Here is a 13,408-nt window from a genome sequence, read left to right on the forward strand (position 1 = left end):
CTTAGAGCAAGTCTTTTCAGAATACCCTCTAAACTGGAAACATTTCAAACATCCACCAACAGGAGAATGTAGTAACAATATGTGGTTTATTCATCCAGCAGATAAGAAAACAGAATGACTGTTGATACATACAGCATAACTAAGTCTTGAAACCATTATGTTGAGGGAAGGAAGCCATTCATAAAAGAATTACATACAATCACATTTATATCAAGTTCAAGAATAGGTAAAATTAATATATGATGATCGACATCAGCAGAACATTTGCCTATAAGGATGTGTGAATTGACCAGAAAAGGGCACAAGAGAACTTTCTGAGATGATTGGAGTATAATAAATCTTATACCACAGTAACATTTATCAAACCTTCAAGAATTGGACCGCTTACAGACTGTGTCTCACTCTAAGTAAATTTTACTTCAGCAAAAATACAATCATAACAGAAAATATGAGTGGGGTCCAGTTGTATGATTTGAACAATCATTTTTCTCAATGGGATATTTTGATCTCAAATGAACAATTTATTATTTTTTAGTTTTTCTGTTCAGAAAAGGAAGATATCTGTTTATTAGTCTGCTGGGGCTGCCATAACAAAATACCACAAACTGGGTCAAACAGCAGCAATTTATTTTCTCACGGTTCTGGAGGCTGGAAGTCTGAGATCAGGGTGCCAACATGGTTGGTTTTTGGTGAAAGCGCTTTTGCTGGCTTGCAGATGGCTGCCTTCCCCTTGTGTCCACACGGGGCTGAGGGAGAGCAAACTCTCTGGTGTCTCTTTTTATGAGGACATTAATCCCATCATGAGAGCACCACCCACATGGCCTCGTCTAACCCTAGTACCTCCCAAAGGCCTCATCTCCAAATACCAGCACATTGCTGGTAAGTGCTTCAAGATATCAATTTGAAGGACACAATTCAGTCTACAGCTATATATATTCTAGAAAATCTGGAAAGTATAGGTAAGTGGAAAGAAAAGGAAAAAAAAAAAAGCCATGTAGTCACATTACCCAAACATACTCACTGTTAACATTCTGATGTCTTTTTCTTTCCAAAGTTTTGTTATTTCAACTTTTATGTGATTGTAGTCGTTCTGTACCTATAATCTTGTATCATGATCTTTTAAATTACAGCATGAAATGTTTTCTGTGTTACTAAAATCCCTTTGTAAATACTTCTTTTTAATTACCACGAAAGGTTTCACTGAATGACTGCTGTAGTTTATGTGTTCGTTATTCTGTGGTCGAACATTGAGATACTTTCCAGTATTTCGCTAGGGTAAATAATGCTGTGATAAATATATTTGTACAAGAGGCTTTTTCTGTAACTCAGATTTCTTTATTGGGATAGAATTCCAGAAAATGGAAATTGTAGGTTAAAAGGTGAAGCTCTAATTAGATGTCACCAAATCCCTTGCCAAAAAGATGTCTCATTTTATACTGCCCCCAGCAACAGGGCAGGGAGGGGCATTAATCTGTTTTCTCTTAAGGGGTTGAGGTCGTTTCCACTAATGTGTTTGTTGGCTTGTTTCCTCAGGTGAAAAAAGCTGCAGCCGACTTGTGTGGGACTCCCCTGGCTCTTCTGGCCCAAGCCCCTACCACTCCCTCTCCTTGGCAGCCTGTGATCTGGGCCTCACCTAGGCAGTCTGAGTAGGAACAAGCCATCTCATCCATCACAGCCATGAATTTCCTCCGGCGGCGCCTCTCCGACAGCAGCTTTGTGGCCAACCTGCCTAACGGCTACATGACAGACCTGCAGCGCCCAGACAGTTCCACCAGCTCTCCTGCCTCCCCGGCCATGGAGAGGAGGCACCCCCAGCCCCTGGCAGCCTCCTTTTCCTCTCCAGGATCCAGCCTCTTTAGCTCTTTCTCCAGTGCCATGAAGCAGACCTCGCAGGCCCCCTCCGGGCTGATGGAGCCTCCGGGTCCCTCTGTGCCTGTTGTTCAAAGGCCCAGGGTCCTGTTGGTGATCGATGATGCCCACACAGACTGGTAAGCAAGAATCTGCAGGTATTCCTCCTGCAGGGGCAGGAGAGGAGATGGGGCTTATCTCACTCTTGCAAAGGAGAGAGGATAAGAGCTGTGAGAGGCTCCGTGGTATCAAGAGTCTGGTAGGAGGGAAGGACATTAACATTTATCATGTGGTACAGCATGCCAGGCGCCATGGCAGCTGCTTCATGCCACACTCTGTCCAAAGGGCTTTATGTTTACAGGACCACAATCTCTCAGCTGCAAATCCAAAATCCAAAAAGATCTGAAAACTAGAAAATATTTTATAACCCATTTGGCAGCAAAGCCTGATTTGAAGGAAAGTGAGACTGTGATAGTGTTCATAGTGCCACTCACTGCTTATTCATGTGATTTGCTGCAAACATCTTAACACATCAGATATGGGATGCTATCCAGAGCCCACAGGAATTGTTACATAATATATGGTATATGCATCATATTACCTTTCTAGAAATGGAAAACTTTTAAAATCTACACTAATTCTGGCAAGTTGCTTAACCTCTTTAAGCTTCAGCCATGCTCCCTCATTAAATGAGGCTCCTATGAGGGTAAAAGAAACCAACAGAGACCCACAGTCCTTATCCAAAACCCTTGGGACCAGAGTGAATTTGGGTCCTTGCTCTTCCATGTACTGGTAGTCTGGTTTCAGAACTTGTCCTCTTAACAGCAAAGTTGGGCAGAAATGACATCCTTCTGGCCTCTTCTCAGGCATGCCCCGCCTGGATAGATGGTAAGCTCCCTGAGGGGCGGAGACTGGACACGTGTCGAGGTCATTGCAACAGTAGTTCCACAGGTAGTTTACTGAGCACGGATTGAGTGCAAGTAACAGCCTTAGGTGCTCAGGTAAGTAATGAACAGGCTCTGCTCACGTGTAGCTGCAGGTGGAAAATAGGTCTCTACTCCAGATTTTTGGTAGAGAGAAATGATAAATGTTATCAGTCCAGTTGGAGACACAGAATTTGCAGTCCAGGAAGTAAACCTAGATGTGGAGGCATGAAAGCACTCCATCCAGGGCAAATCTGACAGTGGACCCATGGATGGCTGTGGGGACTGGAGGGCAAAGTTGCAAGTGCATGTCTCTAAAAGCTGCCGGAGAGTAGATATAGAGTAGGCACCCAGTAAATATGTATTAAATGAATAAATTAGTGCATTCATTTCACTGAGCATGCTAGATGCTCTGTTATTCTAACGTGGATATGTGTACTCACATTCATTCCTTGAGAAGTTAACTCAGGTTGGGAATGGTTGAATCTATACTTTTTAAGTGGGAGATAGCTTATAACATATTCAATATAGTCAATATTAAAGCATGTTCAGCAGGTTCAGACATCAGCCTTTATTTTCCTGCTAAGAAATCACTTCACCTTAACCAGAGTGGTCATGTGCCTGGCCTCTGTTCTGATCCAGTCTGAATTGTCCTCAGTGATGCTACTTGCTTGAAGGTTCTTATATGATGTTCATCTCTGCTTATGCTCTTATGTAAAGCATCATCTTTAGGTTCTGAGCAAAGGGTTTGATTTCTGCAGAGATGTTGCTTCCAATCCTGCTGCCCATCTGTCTGCCTGGTAAGCAAAATGCTTGCATGGTCTTTGCGGTCCTCTGTTTCTCTTTAACTGAACACTTGACCTTGATTTTGAGTATTCTCTGCTGACTGTTTTCTCTGGTTCAGTCAGGGTTTGCCATGATATGGTGATGGGGGTTATTTACAGGGGAAGTTATTTCCTGTATGGAGGTTGAGCTAATAAATGACAGCATGGTGCAGTGGTTAGGAACTCAGACTTTAGAGCTAAGCTACCTGGATTCAAATCTGTATCCCATAATAGCTACATGACCTTTACAAGTTACTGTTTCTAAGTGGGAATAAAATAATACCTTCCTGTAGAGTTAATATATGTAAGTAGGGTTAAAATCTGAGTTAATATAAAAGTGTTTAGGATGTGTCTAGTAAACAGTAAGTTCTATTAAAGTGTATATTATTATTGCAGACTATTGTGACTGTTTGTGCAATATTAATCATCTTGTAGGCATGCCTGTTTAATTTCTTCATGCCCAGTATCGGGCAGAGTTGATTAGGATTTACTCTCATTGTGCTACAGTTTTCTACTGGTCACTCTTCCCTGTTAGCTCTCGGGTGATAAAGTTGGGTCTTATTAATTAATCTCTTTCTCTCCAGTGCCCATATGGTGTGGAATACAGTGCACAGAATTGAAATGTCATGAATGGCCTCAGCCAAGTAACGTTTAAATTTTGACTTTGGTCTTCAATCTCTATAATCCGCAGGTATGACCAATGTGTGACTTTTAGGCTGTGCACACTGGTGGGGGACACAATTTTGGCCAGAGAAATTTCTCCCAGTCTGTTTCAATCATGCCTCGTATGCCCACAGGTTAATTAGGTATTGAGAACAGCAGTCTTTTTCTTGCCTCTCAGCGGGTGAAAAAGTGAAAAAGTGAGAAGCTGAGACTCATTAAGTCACCTGGAAGTTGGCTCTGCGCTCATTGGATGTTTGTGACAGAGACTTCCTACCCGTAGACATGTCAGCTTCTCCTACAGAACTCCATTCTAGATTCTTTTTTTTTTTTTCCATTTTCCATTCTTTATCCTAGATACTTTAAGAACTTGCTAACCTCTCCAAATACATTCCCAACTTTCTCCAAATTGATGCTGGCTGCTTTAGAACCCCAATCCTTCCCTGCAGTTTCCGAAGGGTGCCTGTCCCCCATACTAGGAGTGGCCAGCAGGTGGCAGGCCAGCCCCACTGTCCCCGGGTAGTTTTGGCAGAGCCTGGCTCTCTCAGGGTCAGCCTCCTGTCCAGCCCCTCCTTCATTGTGCAAACTGTCTCCTGAGAGGAAGAAGTTGTTGAAGGGGAAGAAGCCAGCTCACACAGCCCTTTCTTCCTCCTTTGAGATGATAATGAGGGGGGGAGATGATCCACCGTCTGGACTGAGAGTGAACCCACCAGGAACAATGTGGCTCCCTTTTCTCCCTTGTCGGCCCCAGATCCTTCTTTCTGTCGTCCCTTTCTCAGTCCAAGACCCTCCTGCAGAATCAGGTTTCCTTGTGGGTGAGAGAGTTGCAGGAAACTCCCACTCTTGCTTCCTGGCAGAGGCCAGCTTGAAGTCTTTCTAAACCAGCCTGGGCTCCCCCCAAGGATGATCTGAAACCTGGCCAGTGGCCCAGGGGAAAGGGCTTTTCATCTTCTGAGGTGACCCACCAGAGGGTTCCACAGTCACCTTTGCTGGGAAGGATTCATGAACAAGCATTTTAAGACCCTACCACCTTTTGGGATTGACCTAGAGGTGAGCCTGGCCAGAGCAGGGATGTTGGGGAGCATTCAACCAGTCACCCCCCCATAAAGTCTGGCTCAGTCTAAACTAAAGCCGGTGCTGTCCTCTGAGATGAAGGGACATTAGTCAGTCTTGAGAACCACAAGGGAAATGAGAAATAAAACATGGATTTCAAGCTCAGTTCTTTTCAGCCCTACTGCCTCCCCACTCATGCCCTTGCCTAGAACTTTCCAGCATCTTCATGGGTCTCAGGCCTCTAATCTTGACCTCACCTCATGGTTATCTTTCATGTTACCACCAAAATATCATCTTTCTGAAATATAAATCTGATCAGTTTGCTTCCACGTCTCACCATGTATCCCCTTTTACAACTCTTTGGTGGTTCATCATTGCCCTCAAGTTCAAATTCACAGTCGCAAACATGTCTGCCCTCCCTCTAGTTCTGCCTCCAGCTCTGCTTCCTGCTTTGCTGCTTATCCTGCAGAACAGCAAACAACTTGTAGTTTTCAAACACACCTCTTTGCCTTAGCACAGACTGTTCACTGCTACTTGGAATACCCTTCTTAATTGTGCTCACTGGGCCAATCTCCATTCATCCTTAAAAGCCTGCTCAGGTGTCACTTCTTCTCTGAAGTCTTCCCTGACACACTTACCCTGCCAACAGTGCTAAGAACTCCCTCCTTTGATAACTTTAAGTATATTTCATTGTGCCACTGCAGCACACATCACACTGTATTATAATTGGCTTTAGGTGACTATCTCTTCTGTAAGAACAAGATCTGTGTCTTATTCTTTTTTCTTCCCTGGTGCTCAACACAGTTTCCAATTAGCATATGTCATTGTCCCCGACCCAGTCCAATCAGGTTAACCTTTATGGGGCATCATGGGGCCTGAAACTCACCTTACTTTGGGAGTCAACAATAGAGTACATACTGTTGAGTGGTTTCTGGTTTTCTCACCTAGGTATAAAGTCTTGGCTCTTTATTTTCCAGTATGTAGCTAGAGTTACTGTAAGGCAGCTATTTGAGATGTAAAAAAAAATTGGCAAATTTTTTTACCATTGCCCACATAATATACTGGAACCCCAAGTTTGATTTTCAAAATCGAAACATTGAACATGACAAAGAATAAGTTGTTTATTTCTGGATTGGGGTTGGGTGCACTTCCCTGCTCTCAGTTTCACCTACAAGGTCTCAGGAGCCTGGATGGGCTTGGGTAGTGGGGGATGTTGGGTTGAGGGGGGCCATAGAGCAGCTAAGCGTTGGCCCCCAACCCCTCCTTCCAATGGCCTCCGGAACCTTCCTCTCCTCTTACCTCACCAGTGGTCCTTGTTCCCAGAATGTCTGCTGTTGCCTTTCATCAGTGATCTATTGTTACCTTCCCTTTTATTCTCCACCCTTCCCTAGGGTTTCTTTTTCTTTTATTTGTTGAGGAGCAAACAAAAAGGGGATTCTTAGTTTGAAACACCACTTAGCTACTATCCTTCCAGCCTGGAATTTGTGAGGCGATACCAGCGTACTAAGTGATGGTTAACTGCACCTTGTGCATTTCTAGATTCACTGAGAGTGATAACTCTGTATGATAATCTGTGTCCCCACCACGACCACCCCATCCATGCCTGCATGCTGTCTTTGTAACCCAGTGCCTAGAACAGGGCAGACAGATAATAGGTGCTTAGGAAACATCTGTTGATTGAATGAGTGACCTTGGAGGTGATGTTATTGGGAATGACAAGGGTGAAGATGTTACAGTGAAACTGAGGAATGAACTTGGTGGCATTCTTCAGTTCTCTTTTTCCCTCTCTCAAACCCTACTCCATCCGGCAGAAAGTCACAGTGGCCACAGTGAGAGCATTTACACCATGGAAATTCGCAACTGCTACAAACCAGGGCTTTTAGGTCTCCCCAGAGGGCCGGTTGTTAAGCATTTGCCAGCATATCACTGCTCGTTGCACTTCCTGATTTTCCTGGGGAGCATTTTACAGGTGAGGAAGCGGAGCACAGGAGACTGTACATCCGCTCAAGAAACCAAAACAGGAGAGTGGTAGGCTGGGACTTGAATGGGACTAACTTCTTAAAAAGCATTTCTGATGGTGCCTTCCCTCCTGTTGACCACTGTCCAGGGCTTCAGTGTTTGGCATGATGTAGATGCGGAGAAGTCTTGGTTGAAAAAATCAGTGAATAAACCATGAGCTCTTTGGAAATGAGGTCATGTCCTCATCGTTGTCATATGGCAAACATTTGTGCTCTTTCCATGACCAGACATTTTGCTCAATGGTTTTCATAGGTTCTCTAATTTAATCCTCCCAACCACTGTATAGAGTACTGTTACTATCCTCATTTCATAAATAAGGAAAACTGAGAGTCTGAGCCCAGAATGAAAGCACACGATGGTGGCATCTGGGATCAGCTCAGGCCATCCAACTGATGAGCCTAGGGGTCCCTGTTCTTTTGTCATTCTTCCCTCTCCCACCTGAGCACAGCCCCTCATGTGCTTTTCCTGAGGGTGTTGGCTCATGGAGCAAGGCTCTGGAGCACACACCCAGCGTCTGAGGGCAGCAGAAGGGAATAGGTGGCAGGACTCCATGTTACAGCACGATAGCCAAGCACAGGATCCTGGTGACCTCACCCTCAGAGGAAAGTGCCCACCTCAAGCCAGGTGGCCCTGCCCTGCTGGCACCCTTGAGCAGCCAGAATGTTAAGGTGCCGGGGCCAAGGAGGTCCCTGTAGCCATCCAGACACTTGTGAGCTCAGGCTTGGAAACTGGACCCTTTTCAGAAATTGCCCTCAGACTGTTTTCCTCTTTTTAAAGCACCAAGGGAGCTCCAGCAGGGTCTTTTCTGTTCTTTTCCCCTGTGTTTTGTTATTAAAGATGTGATTTTTTAACACATGGCTGACATGTTTCCCAAAAGAGTTAAAAATGGGAAAGAAGATAAAATGCAGAAGAACTCAGGGCTGGCAGGTGGCAGGTCAGGACTGAAGTCCAGCTCTGCCATTCACCTGCTCTGTGGGCCTGGACAAGCCACTTTACCTTTCCAAGCCTCAATTTTCTCATCTGTAAAGTTGGCTCACAATGCCACCATCTTCACCACACCGCTGAACTCCCCGGCAGATATGAGGCTCCAGTGAAAGCACTCTGTTCCTTTCCTTCATGGACATTTTTCATTGTGATGGTTTATTTACCTGTGATATGGTTCTGCTCTAAAACATAAGTGAGGGCAGAGTTTAGACCTTCATTGTTTAACCACCATTTCCTTGGAGCCTACCTAGCACAGTGCCTACAACTTGGTACAGTAGGATAGATGGATGATCTAATTAACAAGCAATGGATGCTCTTGCTAAGGCAGTTGTTATTATTAAGGGAAAGTTTAGGATTGAGGTTGCCCTGGGGGAGAATCTTTTTCAGAAAGCACTCAGCTCTCCTGGAATTTAGGAAGAGTACCAGATACTTCCATGCTGTTCTCCAGGATTCCTCCTCCTTCCTGCCCAGCTGATAACTCAAGGCTCTGACCCCCACCTTAGAGGCTGGGCTCCCTCAGGCTGCTTGAGTGAAGACATGAGGACTGCAGGGTGTCTTGGCAGTCCCTTGAAGCCTTGCTGTGGCCTCATTGGCCCCAGGGTGACCAGGACTTTCTGCTTCCTACTGTGCTACCTTTGAGGTGGGGTAGTTAACTCAAAGCTGGCATCACTAGCAGAGGCTTTTGGGTTGAGTTGCTGGATTTAGTAAATAAAAATACAGGATGCCCAGTTAATAATTAGATAAACAATGAATCAGTATATCCCATGCCATATTTGGTAAAGACTTATACTGCAAAATTATTTGTTGTTTATCTGGAATTCAAATTTAACTGGGTGTCCTGTAGTTTATCTGGCCACCCTATTTATGGAGGATGGTGACAAGAAACAGTGCCCAGCCCTACTAACATGGGCCCAGTGAGAGGCTGGCCTTTGCATGTCCTTGTCTACTGGTTGGGGAGCCAAACCAGGTCCCTCAGTCGACCCCATTTCCAGGAAGCAGCTTTCCCTGCCTGTGACAAGGACTGAACAGTCTCGGTCACCAGCAGAACAGGAGCAAAACCAAGTTGACAGTCTGGAGGCAGATTGCCTAGGCCCCTGTTCTCTCACTTACGTGACCTTGGGCAAGTTCGACCTCCGAGCCTCACATTCCTCAGCCGGAAGGCAAGATCATGGCTCATCTTTCACAAAGAATCGCCATAAAGTTAGAGATGATGGTGCAGGTGTTTAATGTAATGACCGGGCTTAGCTGTCATAACAGGCACTGAAATGGTAACTGTTATTAACAATTAATTGCAATCACTAATTGCTGGTGAGTATAATAGCACTGGGAGCCAGGGGGAAGGAAGCCACTTGGCATGCTTCTCAGTTCAGCTGGATAAGCTTGAGGGCTGTCTTCCAGAAGCCCTGGAGGAGGGGTGTCTGTATGATGGTAGGCTGGCACACACTCTACTCTAAAGATGGGAAGATGGGTGCCAGAGTCGGTATCCGCCTCCTAGAGTTGGTTGAGGGGCTCAAGGCAGGACATACACCTCTCTGTTGAAGACATCTTTATGCCTCTCTCCATCACTTCCCCCACCCCTAAGACTCTCCTTGGACATGGGTAGGCCCTTCCTGTTTGCTGTGGGGAAATCCAGAGGTGAAGGCAGAGGGAGGTAGGAAAGACCTGATGAGAGGGGTCTTGCCACCTTCCTACTCCCTTCATTCAAGCTGGAGTGATGCTGGACTTCTGGACTTGTCTGTCCACTCTGGGCACCCCTACCATACCCCCTCCCTCCACCCTGGTGCCTGGGGCAGGAGGGGCCTTGGGCATTCCCCAGCAGCCTGCCCCGTCGCCTGGACACCGGCGCTGTTTTCCCAGGCCCGGCCCCTTTTATCAGGGGGACAATGTACGCACACAGTGAGGGCCTTGTGTGGCACCCAGGCCCCTGAGCCCTTTGACTTGAGGAATTTTTCAAGTGCTGACCTCTCTCCGTGAGGTCTCCCCACCATCCAATCCAGAGGCCTGGTGCCCCTGCTGCTTCCTACCCCGTTCTTGCAGGGAGCGAGGGAGGGAGGGGAAAACAGTGAAGAGTTGTCTCTTGCCCTGGTAGAGTCTTCACCCTCTGAGACTGTGGCTCGGAAATCTGGGGGAAGTGTCTTTGAGCAGAAGGGCATATGGGGAGGGATATGAAGGATATGCTGTTTCTTCTTAGGTTCTCCCCTTTCTGCTGATGCCGTGGGATCTTGGTGGAGCCACTTTCCTCTTTGAGCCTCAGTTTCATCATAAATCAAACAATGACAATGGACTAAGATCACAGTCCCCAAGAGACTTTCCATCAGAATGACATTCAGATTACCAGGTACCACCCTGTACCTTCTGTATTGGATAGAGTTCTTTGTTTGCAAGAAAAAGAAATAACTTTGGCTGACTTAGGCAAAATGGACATTTATTGAAAATATGTGGGAGGCTCACAGAATTGAAAGAAAATGTGAAGACCCAAGTTTCGGAGAGGTCAGGACCCACAGCTCTGCCAGGACCTAGGAGGCAGGGACTTGGAGACAGTCTGTGGAGAAGTCAATGCCTGTTTCCTCCCAGCCTTGTGCCTCTCTGCTCAAAAATCAAATACCTGGGCAAGAACAAACCTGGCTTGTTCTACAGTGTGTCCTGGGGATACCTGGAGACAGTCCCACTGGGACTTTGTGCTTGGTTCCATCAACACAAGTGCAAATGGAGGTGCTGTTACTAGAAGTCAGACTGGGTGCAGAACAGGCTGCACTGAGCTGTCCCCTTAGAACTACTGAGTCAGAATATCTAGAGCAGAGCTCAGGAAACTATTCTCTTAAATAATGAAGAGTCAAGTTTAGAAACCATCGAGCTGGAGGACTGGTTTCCTGTGGCTTTCCGACTGGTAGATCTGGGACCAGCAGGGCAAATAAAGAGGGAGACGTGTCAGCTCAGTGTACAGAATGGGAAAGGCATCCAAAGGCCACGTGGGCTGCCCGGTGAGGGAGGGAGCTCCCCGTCACTTGTAGGTATTCCAGCATAACTGGGCTGGCCATTTGGGAGGAATGATGCAGAAGAGGCTCAGACTCTAAAGGGGTCAGCCTGCAAGCCCTTAAAGGAGTCTCAGACCTGAAGCTTTTCACTTCCCTCTCTGGCTTTGTGTCTCAGTCACTTTTCCTGCCATTGCCCTGCTTTTCTCTGAAGCATTCAACTGTTCAACTTGTGAGTCTTCCCTCATCCTCCAAAATGTGGTTTTCTCATCCAGGTCCTCCTCTTTCAAAGGAGTCCTTCAGGTGAATGGGCTCTCCTAGCAATAGCTGTTTCTGTTCCTCCAGACTTCACCCACCCAGTTACAGCCTTGCCCTGGGGGAAGCAGGTCACTGGACAGGTGCCAGCCTCATTACAGAATGTCTCTCCTCCTGGGACCTGTGGGAGCCTGCCTGGGACATGTTTCCTCGGCAGGAGGAAGGCTGTCTGTGATGGCAAGAGAGGGGATGGTGCTTTGTGTCTATTTTCCTGACCTCCCACCCTGGGTTTGCAGGAAGGGCAGGAGTGTGGGCTTCCTGAAGATTTGCACTGAGCTAATTGCCATCTTCAGAATGGAATTAGTTCAATTAGGGATTGCCTGTGCAGCTGCTCACAGGAGACAAGGCAGTCGGTGAGTGAAGGGGCAGGTGTTAGGAAAAGGCACAGGCACAGAGAAATATTTCCCCACTGTAAGGAAAACAAAAGCACAAGCTCTATGACAAATGTGTCTGCCACTTGTTTCTGGCTGCAGAGAGACAACGGGGAGCTGTGGGGACTACTTGGCGTGAGAACTGATGCTTCTCTGAAGGCAGCAGCTGTCATCCACTCAGCCAGCTTTTGCCACGTGGGAATACAGGTCTGGTGTTGCCAAGTTATTGATTTTCAAGGAAAGCCAGAAATCTGAATTTTTATATGAATTTTCTATTTTAAAATTAAAAGAATGTAATATAAGTCCAACATAACAAGACTGTAGACTCCATGAGATTTGCCAGTTGGCAACTTCTGATGGAGAAGATAGGAATCAGTGTAAATATTTAGTCCAGTTCCTCATCTGGGTCTATCTCCTAGCTAGACTATGAGTACCAGGATGGCAGGGGGCTGTTTTATTCAGCACAATTCCTAGGAACTAGCACAGTGCTAAGCATATAGTAGATCCTAGATATATGGATGGATGGATGGGTGGGTGGATGGGTGGATGGATGGATGGGTAGATAGTTGGATACATGGAAGAAGGGAAGAAGGGAGGAAGGAAGATGACTTTTCTCAGTCTTCTTCTCCTGTGCCCTGCTCTTCTCACTTCAGCAGGTCCCATGCCCCCTTTCTAAATCACTTAATATTCTCATGGTCCCCTTCGTCTCATCCTCCTTATACCATCTAAACCTCTTTTCCAGGATATTAGTCACTTGCACCTTGATATAAATTACCTTTCAGTGTATCACCTTTCCCATGCCATTTCCCCAGATTGGGCTCTTATTAGATGCCCATTAAATGTTTGCTGAAGGAACAACTTGCCTTTCTAAATGTGAACTCTCTTGGTGGAGTGAAGGCTATGGACTTTCAGGATTCTGTGGGAATGAGGGTGACACAATGTCATTTCTTTGGAGAGGAGAGAGCTAAGAACTGGGAGATAACATTCTAGCATGATCACAGTGAATGAATGGCTGATAACTTTTTTTACCCTAAAGGTCAGTGCTGGAAGGAAGAGGAGCTCCCAGAGGGCAGCCAAGGGAGGTTTCCATCATGTGAGACATGAAGCAGGAGTTCCATTTAGAGCAAGGGAGATACTGCCCCCTTCCTTCTCTTGGGGAGAAGAAATGATCTGTCACTTCCCCAGGTACATGTCCAGTTGTTGAAGGACAGGAGGGAAAAGATGAACATTAAACACCCTTCACATGTCAGGGATATCACTCACGGGGCCTTATGGCAAATGTACTTATTTTTGCAGATGAGACTGGGGCTCGGGAAAGTTGATGTTTGTATGAGGCAGCACTGGGAAATAAATTGCAGAGCTGGAGAGGGCCTGGGTCTGTTCTAACCCTAGCAGTGCCCGCTCACCTCTTTACCTGGAGGGTGAAGCCCACCCCAGCA

The 13,408-nt window shown here is 46.2% G+C and overlaps 1 protein-coding gene across 1 annotated transcript in view; it reads left to right on the plus strand.

Annotated features, from left to right (window-relative positions):
- SYN3 (synapsin III) overlaps window positions 1–13,408 on the plus strand; it is a 444,384-nt gene that overhangs the window by 34,956 nt on the left and 396,020 nt on the right. Inside the window, 1 exon segment of the mRNA XM_032493378.1 lies at window positions 1,534–1,988. Coding sequence (XP_032349269.1) covers window positions 1,678–1,988 — 311 coding nt within the window. The 5' untranslated portion in view covers window positions 1,534–1,677.

The sequence above is a fragment of the Camelus ferus genome, chromosome 12, assembly GCF_009834535.1.
Source record: "Camelus ferus isolate YT-003-E chromosome 12, BCGSAC_Cfer_1.0, whole genome shotgun sequence".
Classification (NCBI taxonomy): Eukaryota; Metazoa; Chordata; class Mammalia; order Artiodactyla; family Camelidae; genus Camelus; species Camelus ferus.